This window comes from Mustela putorius, unplaced genomic scaffold (genome assembly GCF_011764305.1).
Source record: "Mustela putorius furo isolate JIRA1106 unplaced genomic scaffold, ASM1176430v1.1 tig00000340_pilon_pilon_pilon, whole genome shotgun sequence".
Classification (NCBI taxonomy): Eukaryota; Metazoa; Chordata; class Mammalia; order Carnivora; family Mustelidae; genus Mustela; species Mustela putorius.
In genome coordinates this window covers 1-24612 of record NW_025421356.1, presented here as the reverse complement: position 1 = coordinate 24612, position 24612 = coordinate 1, and the positions used below count along the sequence as shown (strand labels likewise).

The 24612-nt window shown below is 38.7% G+C and overlaps 1 protein-coding gene across 1 annotated transcript in view; it reads right to left on the bottom strand.

Moving 5' to 3' along the window:
* The window catches only part of LOC123391846 (hydrocephalus-inducing protein homolog), a gene marked incomplete at both ends in the record, with an annotated part of 30930 nt that extends 6388 nt beyond the window's left edge, over positions 1-24542 (bottom strand). Inside the window, 3 exons of the mRNA XM_045079344.1 lie at positions 2555-2673; positions 23962-24037; positions 24437-24542. Coding sequence (XP_044935279.1) covers positions 2555-2673; positions 23962-24037; positions 24437-24542 — 301 coding nt within the window. The remainder of the gene's footprint in view (positions 1-2554; positions 2674-23961; positions 24038-24436) is intronic.
* Between the last annotated feature and the right edge of the window lie 70 nt (positions 24543-24612).

The following is a 24612-nucleotide window of genomic DNA, read 5'->3' as shown; positions in this document are numbered from 1 at the left end:
TGCATTTTTATTTTTTTGGTTTACCTGGATTTTGTTTAAGGCACCAGGTCTTCCAACTTTGAGAACATGCATGTCATTCCTCTCCCCCTGGGAAAGGAGCATCTTCATGTGTATGAAGAATCCAGCAAGTCATTTGGGATGAAATTCTGAGACCTTTTGATTACCGTACCTTTGCAGTGCAACTCCTTGGGGAGGAGAAAATTTTATAGTAGAGTTTTACCTTGTTTTTTTTCTAATTACACTGGGGAAGAGTGTATACTCTTGGAGCTGTGGTTTACTTTTTACGTGTTTGCTAAGCTCAGCAATGACTAAGGGCAATAGGTAGTTATTCAAATTCGTCTCAAGTAGGTAACATAATAAATGGAAAGAGAGATGCAATGAGGCATCAGCACTAAATACGCAGAGAGTGCAAAATATTCCTGTTGGAAGCACCTTACCATGTCCTTCTCTGCCAACGCGCAGCCCTCCAAACTGTCCGATCTGACGCAGCACCTCATCTAACACTTACTTAGTTGTCTGTGATTTACTTTACTGGTCAAATCTAGGAGGGTGAGAAGTGGTGGCCTCAAACACCCTTTGGTTAAATTTGAAAGAAATTATTATTATGCTCAGGGAAAACTTATCCATTTTGCATCAGAACTAAAGGTCCTTTTCTGATGTGGCATCCACAAGACACAGTCTGTGAGATGTAAGGAAAATTCACACTGGATAAATTACGGACGGAATGTGAATTTCGTAAGAAGCAATGCACATGTTTTTCCTCCCAAAGTGACCCTTTTTTCAAAATGCAAAAGACAATGCAACAGAGCAGCTGTGCCATTTTTCAGGGCCTGATAGTCATGAGACCGTGTTCTTCATTGAAATCGTGCTCCATGGGTCTTCCATCTCATTATGACATTCACATCTCTATTTACCTTCCACGCTGCCCCATCTAAGCCACAGCTACTTTAGTGGATGTGGGGATAAAGGACACAGTAGGAAGCTCCCAGCAGCAGCCCTCTTGTTGTCTTCCCCTGCCAAGGTTAGGCCGGGCTAAGCTGAGCTGGGCAGAGCTGAGACCCCCCGGACTGAAAGGGGATCAAAAAACCGTCTCTTCCCAGGATACAGGGCCTTAGTAACCCCGTGCTCACTCACATTTACTAGCTCAATGACTTTGCCGAGTTACCTAACAGACATGGGAGGGTCAGGGTTGCCCTTCACTGAACCCACTTCCTCTCTCTCTTGCGCTCCCAACGAGACTGCATTTCCCAGATACTTGGGCAGCGATGCACAGCTGATGGGACGCTCACAGACCGGCGTGGGTCACCGACAGGGCCAACTGCTACGAAAGACCTTCCCGATACCTCTCTCCGTGCTCTTTCCCCTCCCACCCGCGTGACACATGTGAGTCTGCAATCTTGCAGGCCACAGGGGGCGGGGGGAGGTGGTGCCAGAGCTACGGGCAGGAAGGAGCCTGGGGCCAGATGCTCCGCAGGCAGAGGGCTGTCAGCTGACAGGTGACCTTGCCTGAGACTTTACCTAAGCAGGGAAAAAGGCTTGTCACGTCTCAGAGAGTATGGGTCTTTGTATTTGTTACAGAATCTAGCATTACCTTAACTGGCAAAACTTCTCTAAGTGCCAGGGAACTGTCATTGCCTCTACCCCCTAGGGTTTAGTGAGGGCCAAGCCAACTACTGAATGTAAAAGTACTGGTATTGCACTCAGACTACATGAAGGGTGATGTTGCTGATGGTATGAACCACTCTCTGCCTCTTCTTGTTCATTGTAGAGCAGGGACAATAAAACCTACCTTCACACTTTTGTAAGGACTGGAAGCTAAACACATGGAGACAGACGTGCACACACGAGGAAGCATGGACCCTGACACCTATTTCCCTCTCATTAAGTAACTGCTTTCATTACTACCTTTAGAGAAATACAAATATTTAAAGTTTAGGAATCAATGGTTACAATTTGATTTAAAAAAAAAAAAAAAGTACCCAAGATACAAAGTTAGTGGTGAAGTGACAGTAAAGTAACTTTGATTCTGAAGAACCCGTGAGTACATCTTGTAAAAGGATCATTTTCTATCTGATTGGAAAGACAAAGCAGGGAAATTTCTAAAAGAAAGTTCCAGAAAGTACAAGGACTGGTTTTTAATCATGGATTGGAGACTAGTCCATTCAGAGAAAACACTGAAGTGTGAAAACAGCTATCCTCATTAGGACCTTCTGGAAAATGTGAACATTTCTCTCTCCTCTGGTCTGTAGGATTTATGTTGTCAGAGAACATAAAAGGATGGGAAAAGATTATGATTTTCCCCTTTGCAATCCACAAGATGATGTGGATAAAACCAATTAAAGTATGACTTCATTGCCTTGAGGAAATTTAGAGGGGAGACCTTAAACATGGCCAGGGAGACAAGGAAGAGCCAGATCATTCCAGAGTCCAAGAATGAGTAATGGCAAATGGGTGTGATAGTGCACATTTTCTGTCAAAGTACACATACACAAAATAAAGTAAACCTAAAAAGCTAAGTACTGTTTGAGTCTCAATGAACAATTCTAGTGCTTACCTCATAACAATGTACAGATCCAATAAAAACTTTTCCAATGTCCAGCATTTCAAAGTTGAAGTGAATCTTTGGTCCCATTCCTTCCCCTCTGATTCGGAGGGGCAGACGGATCTCTCGGCCTATAAAAACAATTCAGACTTTATTACCCTGAAGGATGTTTCATTACCCCCAACACAACATGTTGCCAATGTAAGCAATTAACAGTACTGCACTGGACCCAGGGAACTCCAATTTAACCAATGCCAAGGATTTAGCTTATCTTCTAGTAACAAGAATACAAGAATACCAGCAGTTTTTTTATTTTTAGGGAGCAGCTTATATTCTAATTTAGGCTCATATTTTAGCAGGAAAAAATTTTTTTAAAATTTAACCCAGTATTAATGGTAATCTTAAGTTTCTTATTTTTTTTTAAAAAAGTAATTTCTCTATAAGTTGAATTTCCTATCTTACTCTACACACCAAAGTTGTGTTTCATAGAAATTTTCCTGTAACCATTATGTCCTCCTCAATGCTACCTAGTATTTTTCTTAACAAATCAAGAATCTATAGTTCACATACACATGCATATATGTATATACCTAACCATCCATACAGCATTTAAGTCTCTATTGTCTGGAGCAAAGAAGCAAATAAATCCATTATATTTTTCAAAAAAAAAAAAAGTAATTTCTCTAAATTAGAGAAGGGTGACCTCTGACTGATGCTTCTTAAAAAATAAGAATCACCATAGGGCTCCAAAGGACATTGTTCTCACTGATTTCCCTAGATTTAGGAAGACCAGAGTATTAAGGGATCTGGGTCTAGGAGTCTTACCTGACCCTTTCAGACTTTCTTTCAGTAGAGGTAATACTATCCACTGAACAATGTCTGTAATTGCACATGCACAGTGGACCCAGGGCACACAGAAAGCACAACCTTTAAAGTATTGATTGGTTTTGTTTCCTTTTTAAAAATGGGCATTTATTCATTTGATAATACATGGTCTTTATAAAAACATTATAAAGAAAGTGGAAAATTCTCACATAGTTCCACTACCCAAAGATCACTACTAGTATTTTCAGCAGTTTTATTATGATGTTCTCAGGTGTGGTTTGCATGTATCCTTCTTGGGCTTTGTAGCGCTTCTTGAATCTATAGATGAATGCCATTCATCAGTTTTTGGAAAATGTTCAATCATTACATCTTCAAATATTGCCTAAGCTCCATTTTCCCACTTCTTTTCATCCAGATAGATAAAATTTTGCTACATCCTCTTCAGCTCTGATGCTCTTTTCTATATTTTGTCTCTGTATGCTTCAGTATGGGTATTTTCTTTAGAATTATTTAATTTCCAGTTTATAAAATTTATCTCTGGCTGTACTTAATGGTCTATTCAATTCTATTAAGTTCTTAATTTGTCATTATAACTTTTCAGTTCCAGACTTCCCATTAGATTTTTTAGAGTTTCCAGGCCTCTTCTCAATCATTTTTAAAAAAGAACACTGAAAATCTTTTTGACATACACACACAAAATATGCCAAATAGTTCTACTTTCTGGCTCTCTATGGCATTTCTATTGTTTATCTTGGTGTTCTATCAGACTGTGTTGTCTCCTGATATGCGTGGTTATTTTTGACTGAGTGCTGGTCAGCGTATATAATGATGGAGTGGTCATTTGAAGCCCTGAAAAGATATTATCTTCCTCTAGCTTCTGGCTGGTATCTAGGGAGCATTCGAATTTCCTAATCTTACCACTCTCAGCTAAGATTCTGGCAGAGAATTAATCCCTGTACCAAGTCATTTGAGTAACTAGCTTTTTGATTTTTCTAAGAAGGGTATATAGCTAGTACTATCTGGCCTAGATATAAAGGAGATGTTAATTCCTCATATACAACTGATGCCTTAGAACATTAGAGATCATCTCCTGGAATCCCAGTGAAGAAGAACTGTTGTAATCAAATTGATAACTGAAGAAGAAACCGAAGCTGAGCTTCAGGCATTGTGAGGATCGGTACATTTCCAGTCCTCACTTCCCTGGGTCCCATCCTGAAGTTTAGGAGGTTACTAGAGCCCTTTCTCCTTGGGCATCCCATGAAATCCTATGTTTCTTCCCTAACTCTACTAAACTTCATCTTCGCTGTGATATCTACCAAAAAGGTGGGATTGCTGAGGATAAAGTGACCCCCACAGTCTGATTGTCTTGCTTTCCTTCTTCTCTTGGGTCTTAGCCCTGTAATTCTCACTGTAGTGGTAGTTCTCTTTTTGCCTTCAAAAAAAGGCTTTGAAAATATTTTGCCTTGTTCTTCTACTTGTTTTTAGAGGGAGATGGGGGAGGGAAGAGAGAAACCAAATTGTCTAGCCCACCATTAATGGAAATAGAATTGCCAGAACAAAGAGAAGCACATTTAACATTTTGATAGTTATGGCCATATTGCCCTCCAGAATGGGTGTAGGAATTTGTACACCAACACCAACAGTATTTAAAGATTTCTATCTCTCCATACCCTCCCTGACAGTGGGGATATTGCCATTTTTGAAAGTCTTTGATAATTTGATAGATTATCCTTAAATTTACACCATTTAAAGCTCTTTAAGCAAAAATAATATATTTGCTCTGTGTGTAACATTTTGACACTAAAAAGACTCTGATGATCGGTTGGATGTAATGTTTAGTATGACAGCAAGTGTGCTTTCAACAACCAAATCATATTTCTAACTTACATTATCATCAATATAATGCCTTGTGTCACTTCATGTTCCAGTCTTTTGTTGCTACTTAACTAATGCTCTCTATGCCTGTCTTTTTAGTCAGGAGTTAACTGTCTCTGTGTCCCCTCTAGTGCATGACAACACAGTGATCATTAGGCAACTGTTTCTTTGATTATAAGAAACAAGAGCAATCTTAGCAATACTTGGGACAGCTGATTCATTCAAAGAGTTCCCCCAATTCATCTGATCCCTGGAAAACAGATCCTTCTCTGAAGATGAGGTGTTTGTGCTGACAATCCTCTAAAATATAAGTAAAATTTTCAGAGGCCCTCATCAACTTCATCTATTATTTTAGAGTTCTAATCTACTGGCAATGATTTGTAATCCTTGGTCAAGAGAAAAGTATTTTGACAGGGATCCAACTTTCAGAATGGCAAAGAAAGAGAATTGCAAATATATTGTGGAATAAACAGCCAGACTATTTATAACTGTCAGGCTTAAAGCCTTCCCCATCTGTTACCCTGACTGCTTTCCTTAATAATAATAACAAAAAAAAGGAGTTGTGTTATAATAAAGCAGTGAGCCAATGTTTCTTTGGGAATTATTAATTACTTCAAAGGATATTGTCTTATTTGTAGCTAGCCAGAACAGAACGGAAGTGCAAGTGATAACCAGCCTTGCTTTTGCAATAGTTAGTCTAAATTTTAAGGTTGTATTACAAATGCTACTTTCCTGCAAGATTTATGAAGCAGGGATTTGTCTTGTCTTAGCAAAAGACAGTAAGAGGGACAAAACTGAAGGAACTAGTAAGCTCTAATGACAAAGTCTTTGTTAGAAGAGCCAAATATTATTATGTTTTTTAAAATAGGTAAGTTTCCCATCTCTGGTTACAGTGTCTTGGTTTCACACAAGCAGCAGAGAGATGTACTGCAGAACCTCCTTCAACAGCCCTGAAGTCCCTGAATGCAAGAGATCACACTGCATTAAATTCCAGGAAATGTAACTAGTTCTCAGAAATTTGCTAGCTATCTTAGATGTCCAATATTATACTTGAGCTCCATTCCTATGCAGTAAGACAAGAAAGAAGGAGGAGCGTATAACTAGGGAGAGCAAGCTATCATTATTCACATATTTGGGGACTGTCTACCTGGAAAATCCTAAAGAATCTATAACAACTTTTAAAAATTAATAAGATAGAGTTACAGTGATGGTAACCAAGTCAATATTCAAAAGTCAACTGCATTTCTACATACAGCAACAATCAAAATTAATTTTCAAGACACGATTTATAAGAGCAATAAAAATATAAAGTACCTCAAATAAATCTAACAATACATACTTAAAATCTTCAAGGGAAAAATCATAAAACTTTATTGTAATATATTAATAAAGATCTAAATAATGGAGAGCTAGGATATGTTCTTGAAAAGGAAGACTCAGTGTCATAAAATTGTCAATTTTCCTCCAACAGATCTATATCTATAATTTCAATGCTCTGTTAAAACAAAATGCTGGCAGGCAGAATTTGGTGGAATTTAACAGGATGATCATAAAATTTAAATGTAAAATCAAAGGGACAATAATAAGCAAGACATTCTTTAAAAGGAAAAAACAAGAACGACTTGCCCCTTGATATATTAAGATCTATTATAAAGCTATGGTAATTAAGATAATGTGGTATTGGGGCAAAAGGTGCAAAATGACTATGGAAACAACTCAGAACTCAGAATAAATGTACACATCTATGTGAATTTACTTTATGACAGAGCAGGGGCTCAATGTCAACACAGGAAGATGGACTAGATTATATAGGGCCAAAACAACTGGGCATCCACACGGCAGCTTTGGTAGACTGAATAATGACCTCCAAAGATGGTCAGTGTCCTAATTACAGTAAATATTACCTTATATGACAAAAGAGTGAATATTACCTTATATGGCAAAATATGTGATTAAGTTAAGAATTCTGAAATGGGGAGATTATCCAAGATTACCTTCACTACTGCAGCTTAAAAACGGTCTTGAAATCGGGTAGTAGTAGCCTTCCAGTTTTGTTCTTGTCCAAAATTGTTTTCGCTATTCTAGACTCTTTGCATTTCTATATGAATTTGAGAATCAGCCTCTCAATATCTACACACACACACACACACACCAGCTAGAATTTCTGTTTGGATGGCACTGAATCTATAGATAAACATGAGGAAGAAATAACATCTTAATATTGAATTTACTCACTTTTTAACAAGGTATAGTTCTCCATTTATTTAATTTCTCTCAGCAATGTTTTGTGATTTTCTGTATAGAGATCTTACACATCTCTTATCAAATTTATCTTTAAGTATTTAGGATTTTTTAATGCTATTGTAAGTGATATTGCTTTTTTAAATGTCAATTTCCCATTATTCAATGTACAGAAACACAATTGATTTTCTCTACATAGATCTTGTATCCTGTAACCTTACCACACACTTTTTGGCCTTCATTTAAGACAGATATTCTCTAACACAATTTCCACAGATTTTGATCCAATAAAACATAGATGAAACCCAAGGATCTCCATTGTTAATGATCAGCCAGAGTAAGTCTATGCAGATTCTCTGGGGATGTTTCCTCAAGAAACATGAACATTGTTAACCATGTTAACTTCTGAAACATGGCACAGTAAGCAGATTCAGTCCAATCCTCTATTTCAAATTTTTTAAAAAGCTTTATTAAAAATATGACAAATATGTATTTTTAATACTTACCCGAGCTCAAAAGGAAGAAAGGAAAATACCAGGTGACAGAAATGAGAAAAGAATTTGGAGATTTGTAAAGTTCATAAAGGTCTTATGGTCTAGTGGCTTCAGTTTTAACACCCTCACAAAAACAGGACATTTGGCCTGCAGGAATAAGGACCTGAACTTAGATCCTTGCAAAAATACAGGACCTTGGAAAGGATACTTTTTCTGGAAAGGAAACAAGAAGAAAAATTCTATCTATTGGTCTAGGGAAGCAGTTATGAAAATTGTCATTTAGGTAGATCTCTCAATAGTGGACAGAGGTTCCTATGAGAAATGAAAGTCTCAAGTACAGATATGGAATCCAAATTTACCCTAGGTGATAGGTAAAAGAGCCAGAAGCTGAGAAAATAATAGACGGAGGATCCTGAAAAATGCTGTGAAAGAATACTTCCATGAACCAATAGCCACGTTGTCTTCATCTGTTTGGACTTCTCTAACAAAAATACCAGAGACTGGGTGGCTTAAACAACAAATATTTATTTTTCACAGTTCTGGAAGCTGGAAATTCCAAGATCAAGGTGGCAGTAGATTCAGTGTCTGGGGAGAGCCATCTTTTCACACTGTCCTCACATGGAGGAAAGAGTGCTCAGGGGTCTCCTTTATAAGGACACCAATCCCAATCATGAGGTCTCTGCCCTCACCACCTAATCACCCTAAAGGTCCCACCTCCAAAAAAACATCATACAGAGGATGAAGTTTCAACCTACGAATTTTGGGAGAACACAAATATTCAGTTCACAACATGTGCTCAAGATGGGCTTACAATGCAAACATTTCAAGCCATCTGACGAAACAATCCAGTAAGAGGAAAGCATTTACTATAAACATGCAAATCAGCACCCCAAGAGTTGGAGATAATAGAAAACTCATAAAGAAACTGTAACACTGCATTCTTAAAATCTTTCAAGAGGCAAATAAAGAAAAAGAAACCAACATGAAGGAGAAAAAAATGAAAGTATTAAAATGATACATTACTTCTAAAACTGAAAAACCAAGTTGATGGAATTAAAAACTGAACAGATGAATACCAAAGAGTAGAAAATGCTCAAGAATTAGTCCACTGAGAGGAAGCTCTTAGAAAAATACTCAGGATATATCAAAGAGAAACAAAGAAATAAAAAATGTAACGAAGATGTTAGAAGACATAGTGATTCCATGGGAAAGACATAATATCTGAAAGATTTTCCAGAAGAAGAAACCTGAGATTATGAGAGAAAAAAATATTGAAGCGATAATTGCTGAGAAATTCCAGGAGTGATCAAAGATGCTTGGACTGATGAAGCAGACCAAGAACCTAAGTAGGATAAACAAAAGCAAATCCATCGCAATGAAACTGCAAAATACCAAAGGATGAAGTAATTCTGGGTGTCACTCTGACACAGGAGACGGGTCACTTAAGGAAACAACAATTAGACTGCAGCAGATTTCCTACATCAACAATCTAGTCTGTTGTCCATGCTACAAGCAAGCAGCCTCATGGAGAGGCCGTGGACAGGAGATCCAGGGAAGCAGAACCTGGTGAGGTCCCTGCCAACATTCACAATTAACTGCTAGACAAGTAGGTGGGTGAGCTGTAAAATGATACCAGCCTTCACCTTCTGGCCTGTCCAGCTGTCCCCAGGTAGAGCAAGGAGGAGCCGTCCTTGAGGAATCCCGACCAAACTACAGATCTATGAGCAAAAGAAATGGCTGCTGGTTGTGTTAAGCCACTAAATTTAGGGTGGTTTGTTACTCAGCAAAAGATGAACAAAGTAGCTTAAATAAATTAGGGTTCTTATTTTGCTCACACACCAAGGACATTGGGAAATGAGGCTTGGGAGGAGGGGAGGGCTTAGCGGATTAGGGCATGCTGCTGTTGCTGCTGCTGCTGATGATGGATAAGGATGAAAGAATGACTATTGATCCAATAGCTTCTTTCTTTTCATGTTCCAGAACCACCCAATTGTACTTATTATAGATTTTAAATAAGTTTTAACATATGGTGGGGCCAGTCCTCCCACATTATTCTTGTTTTTCTGAATTTTCTGAGCAATTTTAGTTCATTTATTTCCTCCATAAGAACTTTGGAATCAACCTAATTTTAAAAAAAAGAAAAAAAAAAGGTTGATGTTACCATTGGGATTACATTATATTTACAAGAGCTGGCCTATTTATGCTGTTGACTTTCCTGACCAAAAAAGCATCAACAGACCTTCCCATTTGTTCAAGTTTTCCTAAATCTGGGTATGCGTACAAAGATACTTAGATATTATTCCTTGTGTTCTTTATTTTTGAAATCTTCGATAACTGAACATATAACTTAAAGTAAATAGTGTAGTTGATCAAGAAGATAATTTCTCATTCATAGGACCAAGAAACCTTATATTATTATGAGGTGGCAGTCTGATGAGTTTTGAGGAAGAAACCCTACAAATATGTAGAGCATTACTTAATTATCACTCTGAAAACTCAAAAGTGTTTTCAACATTTCTCTCTCCTAAGTGTCCATTCTTTAGTTCAGTTAGGATAAAGATCAAAAGCTCTAAATTGTGCTAACAATTCAGATTCCACTTCTGATGGACAGGACGAAAATGGACACTCCAGTTTCATTTTAATTGGGTCCTGAAAGGAAGCAGGTACATCTGGCATCCTTTCCACCATGCTGCTTTTTCACATTTGACTCTGAAGCACCCACTAACGATGTTATCTAGCAATATATTTCACAGTTTAAATCAGTAAGTGTTGCTTCCTTTGAAGTTCCCATATGGTGATCCAAACCAAATATGTGCGGATTCCCGTTGAGTTTTTTTTCTTAAAGGTAATCTTCATGATTAGATTAGGAATTTCCACATTACATTGGAAAGTCAAGACAGATAGGAAGTAGTTTCAAGCCACAGCTTGTGGACCATCAGCAAGTCTTTATATCTAACATAGTTTAACTACTTCTAAGAAAATTTGAAAATTTCAATGAAGAAAAAGTTTTAGTTTCAGGTGAGCCAGAAAGATTATAGTGATGTTATATTACCTGGGTTCAGATATAAGCAGGTCCCTCCCTTGCTTAGAGCCTTTCCATGTTTCCCGACTACAGTCAGGAGCAATTCCAAGGCTCTTAGTGCAGCAGTCAAGGGCAGCCTTCCCTGAGCTACTTACTCCTCAAGCCTCCAGCCCCATCTCCTGCCCCCACCTCTCCCAGCCCAGTCTCTGTCTCTCCCGCAGCCACATGCTAAGAATTTGCAATTCTTTGCCATTTCAGGCTCTTGACATGTACTTGCACAAAGGGTTCCCAGCCCCACATCATTTTTTTCCTGGACTAATGAAAACTTCAAAGGGTCACTTTCACTGGGGACCCTTCCCTGAAAACTCCAGACCGGGCTGTGTGCCTCATACCCTCTCCTATTACACACTCATTCCCTGGACAGCACTGCAATGTTAAGTGTTGGTTTACTTGTCAGTTTCCTCCCTCATTGCTAAGCTTACTGAGGACAAAGAATCTGGTTTTGTACATCTTTGTACTCGTGATCCCTAGATATAAAAGCTTGCAAAAGAAAAAAAAAGTTGCAGCTGGAGATGTGGGTTACATTTCATGTGTGTCAAGAGGCTTCCTTCAAGACCAATGACAAGGGCCTTCCCGCTACTTCCTGTCTCTGAATGTGTATTTCCGAGAAAGAATACTACACAGTATTGAAAGTGAAATACAACCAGGGCTACAAGCAACAACATGGATAAGATGTGCAGACTGATTCCAAATGTGCAGACTGATGCGTATGTTTCCAAAACAGGTAGTACCAAATTTCATGATTTATGTGCACATTCTTTGGGGTAAAAACTATAAATAGAAGCAATGAAATAATGACCATAAAGGACAGAATGGTGATTATCCCAGGGGGAGTTTAGGGTAAGGGGAGTGTCACTAGGAAGGACACACAGGGAGCTTCTTGGAACTGGAAATATTCTATTCTGGATCTTGGTAGCAGCTACATAATATTTGTCTTGTAATGACAATATATATGTATGTGTATTAGTTCCCTGTTGCTGCTGAGACAGATCCCCATGAACAAAGGATTCCTATATGATCATGAAAGAGAACGACTCTTTTTCTTTAGTGTTAATGGAATAATATGCAAGAATTATGCTTAATGCATAAGTTTATTATCTTAAAAAATATAGGGTGAGCCTGGTGATGGGTATTAAGGAGGGCACAGGTTGCATGGAGCTCTGGGTGCTACACACAATCAATGAATCATGGAACGCTGCATCAAAAACTAATGATGTACTATGTGGTGACTAATGTAACACAATAAAAAATAGAGGGAGAGAAGTCAGAAATCTAAGTTGGGTCTCCCTGGACTAAAATCCAAGTGTGGTCAGAGCTGCGCTTCCTTCAGGAGGCTCCAGGGGATAATCCATTCTCTTGCCTTTTCCAGCTTTTCTCCAGCCCTTGGCCCTTTATCTTTAAAGCCAGAAATGGCTGGTTGACCCTTTCTCGTATCACATCATTGTGACATGAGACTGATAATACTGCCTCCCTCTTTGACATTTAAGGACCCTTGTGATTATCAACTGAGCCACTAACATAATACAGATTAATTTTCCTATGTTAAGGACAGCTCATTAGTAACCTAAATTCCATTTTCTGCCCTAATTTCTCTTTGTCAGGTAATGTAACACAAACACAGCAACATATTCATTGGTTCTGGGGATTAGGCACAGGCATCTTGGGGAACTGTTACTCTACCCACCAGAGTGTATTTTGTGCACATTTGTGGATCTATGTCCTATTTCCTATATGACCATGAAAGAGAATGACTCTTTTTCTTTAGTGTTAATGGAATAATCTGCAAGAAATATTTAAAAAGCAGTGTCAGAATCACTGTGTAAAGTATGCTATCGTTTATGTAATAAAGGCACAAGGGGGAAGCATAGTTGTACGTATTTGCTTCTATATGCTCAAAGTGCGTTAAAAAACAAAAGCAAAGCAAAACAAAACAAGGGAAAGGGCTTTTTCTATCTGCCTAAGAAGCATTTCTCAGTGACCTAAAACCAGGAGGTTTTACCAGCTCTTTGAAGATAATACTAAGGAATCATCACCAGCCCTTGAAAAGACAGAGAATTACATGGAATTTACAAGGAAGATAATATGGAATTACAATGTAAACAAAACCCTTCTCTGGCAATCATGTCTTTTAATAAACCACTAGCAAAATAAAGAAGAATGTCATGCAGATGGAAAATTATACTATTCAGTTTATCCAGGATGTGAATTCTGTGGCAGAATTCAGAATTGCAAACACAACAATAGATGAATACAACTAGTTATGTAATGTTTGGGAACCTCCTGGAGAGCAGCCAACCCCCTGGAACATGGCCAAGCACGACATCCCGGGGGAGTCAGAGCTGGGAGGGAGGTCCCACCACCTGTGGCATGGGGGACACTGGAGCATTTCCAGCCTCTGCCTGAACACTGCTGTACCAACATTTCCTCCAGACCCGTTAAGAATCTGGGATAAAGGATGCTGGCTTGAAGTGTGGAAACAGATTTATGTCAATCTTGAAACTCCTAGTCCATCCTGCATTCATTCTGGGGCCATCTTGAGAATCTTGCATTCATGGACAAGGGAAAGACCAAGATCAAAGACAAGATCAAATTAGGATTCATTCATTCATTCATTCATTCATTTTTTTAATGTAATTGCTCATCCATTTAATCAATGTTTACTGAGGGCTTTATATTCCCAGTGCTAACAGCATTAGACACAGAGTGTAGTTTCAATACATACATTTTTTAAACCAGCAAAATCATACTGTTCTGCTTAGACATAAACACATAGGCAGTGAACTTATACAAACAAAAATAACTATCCTAAAAAGCAAAGTGGTGGTTACTTGCAGGGAAGATGAGGGGAACATCGTCAGGAAGGGACACAATACTTGGGGGAGGAGGAGGGCAGCAGAGTCTTGACTTAGGCAGCCAGCCCATCCTTCTGCATTGTTCTTGCGCTGCCTGGCCCCTCAATACACAGAGAAAAGGGACTATGTAGATGCAGACTAAAAAGATGCTAGGTAGAGCAGAACAGTGGGATTTTTGCACTTGAAGCTGCTAGCGATTATGTACGCCTGCTGCTCTCTCACCACTTACTATTTTATCATTAAAATAGCCACCACAGCTGTACATCCTGGGAGACCTGCATGTTACACAGGAGGGGTAAGAAGCACTAACCACGCTGAAAATTGAACCCGTTTTCTCATTCTTATACACAAAGGACAATCATGGACCAGAAAGCACTAGAAGGATCCCTATGACTGCATGGTACTTTCTACCTGAATTTTCTGACAAATAAATATTTCTCTTGGCACCCTTATCTAATAGCATTAAATGGCATTTAATGTCATATATTACTCATGTTTGATTAAAATCTGGTTCTTTGAGAACAGATGATCAATCCTGTAGGTCTAATACCAGACTGTTAAGAGTTCAGAAGAATAAAATGAAAAATAATGGAGGAAAGTACATTAAAAATAAATACAATTGGGTCAGGAGTCAAGATGGCGGAGAAGTAGCAAGCTGAGACTGCTTCAGCTAGCCGGAGATCAGCTAGATAGCTTATCTAAAGATTGCAAACACCTGAAAATCCATCGGCAGATTGAGGAGAAGAAGAACAGCAATTCTGGAAACAGAAAAACAACCACTTTCTGAAAGGTAGGACCGGCGGAGAAGTGAATCCAAAGCGACGGGAAGATAGACCCCGGGGGGAGGGGCCGGCTCCCGGCAAGCGGCGGAGCAACCGCGCACAAAATCAGGACTTTTAAAAGTCTGTTCCGCTGAGGGACATCGCTCCAGAGGCTAAACCGGGGCGAAGCCCACGCGGGGTCAGCGTGGCCTCAGGTCCCGCAGGGTCACAGAAGGATCGGGGGTGTCTGAGTGTCGCAGAGCTTGCGGGTATTGGAACGGGAAAGCCGGCTACAGAGACAGAGCTGACAGTAAGCTCGCAGCTCGGTGTTACCTTGAACCGGTCGCAGGCTCGGTGAGCTCGGAGCGCGGCCGGAGGTCAGGCAGACGGGAGTAACTGGGCGCTGTTCTCTGAGGGCGCACTGAGGAGTGGGGCCCTGGGCTCTCGGCTCCTCCGGGCCGGAGACCAGGAGGCCGCCATTTGTATTCCCGTCCTCTGGAACTCTACGGAAAGCGCTCAGGGAACAAAAGCTCCTGAAAGCAAACCCGAGCGGATTACTCACCCCGGGCCCCGGGTAAGGGCGGTGTAATTCCGCCTGGGGCAAGACACTTGAGAATCACTACAACAGGCCCCTCCCCCCAGAAGATCAACAAGAAATCCAGCCGAGACCAAGTTCACCTACCAAGGAGTGCGGTTTCAATACCAAGGAGAGCAGCAGAATTCCAGAGGAGGAGAAAGCCAAGCACGGAACTCATGGCTTTTTTCCTGTGATTTTTTTTTTAGTCTTGCAGTTAATTTAATTTTTTTCTTTTTTCATTTTTTTTTTTTTTTTTTTTTCTTTTTTTCTCGCCTTCGGTAAAAATTTTTTTTTTTAACTGTTACCTTTTTCTTTTTTTTTAAACGATTTTTTATACTAATTTTCTAATATATATATATCTATATATATATATATTTACATTTTTCTTAGGTGTTTTCTTTTTTTTTTTAAAAATTCTTTTCTTTTCTTTTTTTTTTTTTTTTTTTTTTTTTTTTTTTTTTTTTTTTTTTTTTTTTTTTTTTTTTTTTTTTTTTTTTTTTTTTTTTTTTTTTTTTTTTTTTTTCTTTCCTTTTTGAACCTCTTTTTATCCCCTTTCCCCCCACTCACGATTTTGGATCTCTTCTAATTTGGTTAAAGCATATTTTCCTGGGGTTGTTGCCACCCTTTTAGTATTTTACTTGCCCCTTCATTTACTCTTATCTGGACAAAATGACAAGACGTAAAAATTCAACACAAAAAAAAGAACAAGAGGCAGTACCGAAGGCTAGGGACCTAATCAATACAGACATCGGTAATATGTCAGATCTAGAGTTCAGAATGACAATTCTCAAGGTTCTAGCCGGGCTCGAAAAAGGGCATGGAAGATATTAGAGAAAACCCTCTCGAGAGATATAAAAAAGCCCTTTCTGGAGAAATAAAAGAACTAAAATCTAACCAAGGTGAAATCAAAAAAGCTATTAATGAGGTGCAATCAAAAATGGAGGCTCTAACTGCTAGGATAAATGAGGCAGAAGAAAGAATTAGTGATATAGAAGACCAAATGACAGAGAATAAAGAAGCTGAGCAAAAGAGGGACAAACAGCTACTGGACCACGAGGGGAGAATTCGAGAGATAAGTGACACCATAAGACGAAACAACATTAGAATAATTGGGATTCCAGAAGAAGAAGAAAGTGAGAGGGGAGCAGAAGGTATACTGGAGAGAATTATTGGGGAGAATTTCCCCAATATGGCAAAGGGAAACGAGCATCAAAATTCAGGAGGTTCAGAGAATGCCCCTCAAAATCAATAAGAATAGGCCCACACCCCCCCGTCACCTAATAGTAAAATTTTACAAGTCTCAATGACAAAGAGAAAATCCTGAAAGCAGCCCGGGAAAAGAAGTCTGTAACATACAATGGTAAAAATATTAGATTGGCAGCTGACTTATCCACAGAGACCTGGCAGGCCAGAAAGAGCTGGCATGATATTTTCAGAGCACTAAACGAGAAAAAACATGCAGCCAAGAATACTATATCCAGCTAGGCTATCATTGAAAATAGAAGGAGAGATTAAAAGCTTCCAGGACAAACAACAACTGAAAGAATTTGCAAATACCAAACCAGCTCTACAGGAAATATTGAAAGGGGTCCTCTAAGCAAAAGAGAGAGCCTACAAGTGGTAGATCAGAAAGGAACAGAGACCATATACAGTAACAGTCACCTTACAGGCAATACAATGGCACTAAATTCATATCTCTCAATAGTTACCCTGAATGTGAATGGGCTAAATGCCCCTGTCAAAAGACACAGGGTATCAGAATGGATAAAAAAAAACAAAAAACCCATCTATATGTTGCCTCCAAGAAACACATTTTAAGCCCGAAGACACCTCCAGATTTAAAGTGAGGGGGTGGAAAAGAATTTACCATGCTAATGGACATCAGAAGAAAGCAGGAGTGGCAATCCTTATATCAGATCAATTAGATTTTAAGCCAAAGACTATAATAAGAGATGAGGAAGGACACTATATCATACTCAAAGGGTCTGTCCAACAAGAAGATTTAACAATTTTAAATATCTATGCCCCCCAATGTGGGAGCAGCCAACTATATAAACCAATTAATAACAAAATCAAAGAAAACACATCAACAATAATACAATGATAGTAGGGGACTTTAACACTCCCCTCACTGAAATGGACAGGTCATCCAAGCAAAAGATCAGCAAGGAAATAAAGGCCTTAAATGACACACTGGACCAGATGGACATCACAGATATATTCAGAATATTTCATCCCCAAAAGCAACAGAATACACATTCTTCTCTAGTGCACATGGAACATTCTCCAGAATAGATCACATCCTCGGTCCTAAATCAGGACTCAACCGGTATCAAAAGATTGGGATCATTCCCTGCATATTTTCAGACCACAATGCTCTAAAGCTAGAACTCAACCACAAAAGGAAGTTTGGAAAGAACCCAAATACATGGAGACTAAACAGTATCCTTCTAAAGAATGAATGGGTCAACCGGGAAATTAAAGAAGAATTGAAAAAAAAAATCATGGAAACAAATGATAATGAAAATACAACGGTTCAAAATCTGTGGGACACAACAAAGGCAGTCCTGAGAGGAAAATATATAGCGGTACAAGCCTTTCTCAAGAAACAAGAAAGGTCTCAGGTACACAACCTAACCCTACACCTAAAGGAGCTGGAGAAAGAACAAGAAAGAAACCCTAAGCCCAGCAGGAGAAGAGAAATCATAAAGATCAGAGCAGAAATCAATGAAATAGAAACCAAAAAAACAATAGAACAAATCAACGAAACTAGGAGCTGGTTCTTTGAAAGAATTAATAAAATTGATAAACCCCTGGCCCGACTTATCAAAAAGAAAAGAGAAAGGACCCAAATAAATAAAATCATCAAATGAAAGAGGAGAGATCACAACAACTAACACCAAAGAAATACAAACTATTATAAGAACATACTATGAGCAACTCTACGGCAATAAATTTGACAATCTGGAAGAAATGGATGCATTCCTAGAAACATATAAACTACCACAAACTGAACCAGGAAGAAATAGAAAGCCTGAACAGACCCATAACCAGTAAGGAGATTGAAACAGTCATTAAAAATCTCCAAACAAACAAAAGCCCAGGGCCAGACGGCTTCCCGGGGGAATTCTACCAAACATTTAAAGAAGAACTAATAATTCCTATTCTCCTGAAACTGTTCCAAAAAATAGAAATGGAAGGAAAACTTCCAAACTCATTTTATGAGGCCAGCATCACCTTGATCCCAAAACCAGACAAGGATCCCACCCAAAAAAGAGAGCTATAGACCGATATCCTTGATGAACACAGATGCGAAAATACTCAACAAAATACTAGCCAATAGGATTCAACAGTACATTAAAAAGATTATTCACCACGACCAAGTGGGATTTATTCCAGGGCTGCAAGGTTGGTTCAACATCCGCAAATCAGTCAATGTGATACAACACATCAATAAAAGAAAGAACAAGAACCATATGATACTCTCAATAGATGCTGAAAAAGCATTTGACAAAGTACAAACATCCCTTCCTGATCAAAACTCTTCAAAGTGTAGGGATAGAGGGCACATACCTCAATATCATCAAAGCCATCTATGAAAAACCCACCGCAAATATCATTCTCAATGGAGAAAAAAAACTGAAAGCTTTTCCGCTAAGGTCAGGAACACGGCAGGGATGTCCATTATCACCACTGCTATTCAACATCGTACTAGAGGTCCTAGCCTCAGCAATCAGACAACAAAAGGAAATTAAAGGCATCCAAATCGGCAAAGAAGAAGTCAAATTATCACTCTTCGCAGATGATATGATACTATATGTGGAAAACCCAAAAAAAGACTCCACTCCAAAAACTGCTAGAACTTATACAGGAATTCAGTAAAGTGTCAGGATATAAAATCAATGCACAGAAATCAGTTGCATTTCTCTACACCAACAGCAAGACAGAAGAAAGAGAGATATTAAGGAGTCAATCCCATTTACAATTGCATCCAAAACCATAAGATACCTAGGAATAAACCTAACCAAAGAGACACAGAATCTATACTCAGAAAACTATAAAGTACTCATGAAAGAAATTGAGGAAGACACAAAGAAAATGGAAAAATGTTCCATGCTCCTGGATTGGAAGAATAAATATTGTGAAAATGTCTATGCTACCTAAAGCAATCTACACATTTAATGCAATTCCTATCAAAGTACCATCCATCTTTTTCAAAGAAATGGAACAAATAATTCTAAAATTTTATATGGAACCAGAAAAGACCTCGAATAGCCAAAGGGATATTGAAAAAGAAAGCCAACGTTGGTGGCATCACAATTCCGGACTTCAAGCTCTATTACAAAGCTGTCATCATCAAGACAGCATGGTACTGGCACAAAAAAACAGACACATAGATCAATGGAACAGAATAGAGAGCCCAGAAATAGACCCTCAAATCTATGGTCAACTAATCTTCGACAAAGCAGGAAAGAATGTCCAATGGAAAAAAAGACAGCCTTTTCAATAAATGGTGCTGGGAAAATTGGACAGCCACATGCAGAAAAATGAAATTGGACCATTTCCTTACACCACACACACAAAAATAGACTCAAAATGGATGAAGGACCTCAATGTACGAAAGGAATCCATCAAAATCCTTGAGGAGAACACGGGCAGCAACCTCTTCGACCTCTGCCGCAGCAACATCTCTCCTAGGAACAACGCAAAAGGCAAGGGAAGCAAGGGGAAAAAATGAAACTACTGGGATTTCATCAAGATCAAAAGCTTTTGCACAGCAAAGGAAACAGTTAACAAAATCAAAAGACAACTGACAGAATGGAGAGAAGATATTTGCAAACGACATATCAGATAAAGGACTAGTGTCCAGAATCTATAAAGAACTTAGCAAACTCAAACTCAAACACCCAAAGAACAAATAATCCAATCAAGAAATGGGCAGAGGACATGAACAGACATTTCTGCAAAGAAGACATCCAGATGGCCAACAGACACATGAAAAAGTGCTCCATATCACTCGGCATCAGGGAAATACAAATCAAAACCACAATGAGATATCACCTCACACCAGTCAGAATGGCTAAAATCAACAAGTCAGGAAATGACAGATGCTGGCGAGGATGCGGAGAAAGGGGAACCCTCCTACACTGTTGGTGGGAATGCAAGCTGGTGCAGCCACTCTGGAAAAACAGCATGGAGGTTCCTCAAAATGTTGAAAATAGAACTGCCCTATGACCCAGCAATTGCACTATTGGGTATTTTACCCTAAAGATACAAATGTAGTGATCCAAAGGGACACATGCACCCGAATGTTTATAGCAGCAATGTCCACAATAGCCAAACTATGGAAAGAACCTAGATGTCCATCAACAGATGAATGGATCAAGAAGATGTGGTATATATACACAATGGAATACTATGCAGCCATCAAAAGAAATGAAATCTTGCCATTTGCAACAACATGGGATGGAACTAGAGCGTATCATGCTTAGCGAAATAAGTCAAGCAGAGAAAGACAACTATCATATGATCTCCCTGATATGAGGAAGTGGTGATGCAACATGGAGGCTTAAGTGGGTAGAAGAATAATAAATGAAACAAGATGGGATTGGGAGGGAGACAAACCATAAGTGACTCTTAATCTCACAAAACAAACTGAGGGTTGCCGGGGGGGAGGGGGGGTTTGGGAGAAGGGGGTGTGGGATTATGGACATTGGGGAGGGTATGTGATTTGGTGTGTGCTGAGAAGTGTGTAAACCTGGTGATTCACAGACCTGTACCCCTGGGGATAAAAATATATGTTTATAAAAAATTAAAAAAAAAAAAAAATGTAAAAAAAAAAAAAAAAAAAAAAAAAAAAAAAAAAAAGAAAATGGAGACGTCTATGAGCCAAGAGAAATATGTAAGAATGTTTATGACAGTGTTATTTGTAATAACAAAACAAAAAATAAATAAATAAAAAATGGAAACAAAAAAAAAAAAAAAAAAAAAAAAAAAAAATAAATACAATTTCCCAGAACTGAAGTAACACATGAGGAAGCAGACTCTAATGGCCCACAGAAAGCTGAGGAGGATAAATTATAAAACTCGCTCTTGGATATGGCTTCATGGCATTTCAGACCTCAAGTACAAAAAGAAAACTCTAGAAAACACTGAGCCAGAAATAACAGGCCAACCACCAAGGAATGTGAATTAGGTGACTTCAGACTTCTGGACTTATACCATAAAGTTGGCACAATGTCTTCAACCTTCTGAGGAGAGATTACTTTGAACCTAGAAATATCAGCCAGGCTATCAAGTGAATATGGAGGGTGAGACATTAACAGGCATTCAAGGATCAAAGTTTCCCTCCTATAGACCCTTTCTGAGGAATCTACTCTAGCAAAGTGAGAGTAAAAAAAGTTTATAATGGAACACACATAGAAACTTTAAAAATTCCTGAGTAACAAATGTGTAGGAGGTGGTCGATCTGATTTAGAATGAGAAGCTAGTAGGCTCTGAGAAAAAATGTCTTCAAGGAAAAGAAGAGCACACATTCTACAATTAGACAAGAGTGAAGAAATGAAAAATTAGAAATAATTGGTCAGGGCGGGGGGAACCCAAAAACCTGCAGGAAAGAGTCGATTCAATGATGGAGTAAGATAAAATGGAGCACAATGGTGAAAAACTGATGGGACAACGAAGAAAGAGAAACTACTTGACACAGACAGACCTTAGGGGAATTCTTTGAGCGGTTAACATCCACCAACAGAGGTCAGAAACCATCCAACCAATGGAGAGCAAAATGTAATCCTGGAAATAAATTGAGCCCTTCAGTGTATAAAAACTCATGTAGACAAAACAGAGACCTTAAATATGGTTACCAACAATTCTAACTATGAAAGTAAAACAAATGACAGAAGGTAAGAGAGAGAAACAGGGTGGAAGGGCAGAGGGCAGGTAAGGCGTCCCAATGCTCTGACACGTCAAGAAATACTGTAGAGTTGGTGGCACAAAGATACAGTTTTAAGTATATTATTTAAGACTATAAATAAAACTCATAAAATAAAATATAATAAAAATAACTGGGTTGCCAGGGGCTGAGATAGGGGAATGGGACTGCATGCAAAGTGGCCTGAGGAAACATTATGGTATCATGGAGATATTCTGTCTCTTTATTTTGGTGCCATTACATGAATGTTTAGGTTTGTCAAAGTTTATAGGACTGTACACCAAAATAGGGTGAATTTCACTGCATGTAAATTACAACTCCATAAGGCCAGCCAGGGGGACAATGAGATCATATGTGAACTAAATTCTTGTCTTTCGTAGTGGGGACTCACATGTAGTATCTGAAATTGATAAATCAACAAAATAGCAAAATCAATTTAAAACACAGAACTAGCAAGGAAAAGTTATCCCCTGCAAGAAACATCTAGAAGTGCTTCTTAAAAGTAACACTGGAGAAATAGACTACTAGTTAACTTTTTAATCTTGCTATCTAATTGTTTTGCATATTTATCAGCACCAGCCTTTTAAAAAGAATTCTGAGACATTTTTTTAAAACAGAGAAGTTTCCAGAGTAGTACAAAGAACTTCCATACACCTTTTACCCAATAATCTGCTTTATAGCAAAGCATCCAGCCCACACTCACGTGGGGTACACCCAGATGTGTCTCTTGAGTCTCCCTCAATCTAGGATAGTTCTTCGGTCTTTTCTTGACTTTTGTGAGCTTGAATGTCTTCGAGGATTACACGGCTGGTAATTTTTGTCTGTTCTCCAATCTGGGTAGTCTAATGTTTCCCCACAATTAGACTCTATTAGATATTTTGGCCCTAATAGCATTGAAAGAGATCCTGTGGTCTGATGATGATTCCTAGTGAGTAGTCCATGAGGTTGACCTTGCCACAATTACTTGCTGGTCTACTTAAAATAACATTTCCCCGACTTCTTCATTGTAAAGTAAATTTCTCCCCTTTATAGTTTATAAGCATTTTAAGGTAGGATATTTGAGGGGCCATTAAATCTTAAAAAAAGATATTTCTTTTTTACCTGCACTGATAATTACGCATGATTGGGCCAACAGCAAAATTTTTTTTTAAGTGGATTCATAGATTCCTATTTATTCAGCGGATTATAATCTATTAGTATTATTTTGCTGATTCTTCACTGGTTACCGAGATTTGGTCAGTGGGAGTTCCCTTTTGCTGGTTCTGTATCATTTTTGACATGTCCCTGTCATTATTTGAGCATTTCGCTTAGTTTCCAATATGATAAGGTTTGTGTTCAAGGCTCAATCCTTGTTCTTTCCCTGCCTTAGTCCTGGAAAAAAAGTCCCTCTTAGAAGACGAGATGGGATCAGAAACCAAGCTTTGGGTGTGAGGAGTTCTCACTGCTACTAGGATCTCAAAGCTCGCCAGGACCTCTCCAGTGTTAATTAGGTAGGAAATATACATAAAACATATATCCCACATTTACATTATATATTCTATATCTGTGCATTAGCAACCATGGGTGTTCATAGTGATAACTCCAATTCTGTGTCCATACCAAAGACTTCTCATATATATGGAAAATATATATATATATATCTTTCTGCCCTCCTCTCAAGGGAGAGAAAAATAATTTCTGGCTCTTGTTATCCTTATTACTTTTTGTTTTTGTTTAACTCTTTCTCTTGAAATCCTCTAAATCTTCTGAAGGCTACCAAAGTTGCCCCCCTCCTTTCGTACCTCCTCCGTGCTGATTTTGGCCACTGCCAGGCTGCCTTTCCATCCTGCTCTTGGCATGCATTATTTTGATTCGAAGCTCAAACAAAGGAAAAAAAAAACTAAATAGCCAAATATTATAAAAAGAACAAAAAATAAAATTCTGAAAATTTGTGTCAAGTAATATTGCACTGCTACTGCTCTAAAAAAATCAAGAGGAGGAAAACCCAGATCCATGGTTTCCATTCATCCCCCTTGCTCTCTGACCACACACACAGTTATAATGTACTTCAAAGTCTGCAAAGTATGATCTATTCTAGAATAAAATGAGAAGTACGTGACTTGACTCTGTGTATTCCTTATTGATATTAAATGCACTACCTCCTATAGTCCAAACACACACCACATCACACACACACACACAGAGGCACCCCCATTTGCGTGCTCTGGGAACTTGGTTTTGCCACATAAAGTTTTGCTGCATAGAGAAAGTCTTTACCTGAAATGTCACAGTAAAAGTATGCTGGTTAGAGCCTGGCTCCAGAGGATTAAGTAAAGTACACCGTGATTTCAGCTGAATGAGAATTAGGCCAGGAATCACCTTCCTGAAACACCATTCGAAAAGAATCATTAAAAAAAGTGTGATTTGATGAAGAGGCACCCAGGTTGGCTCGG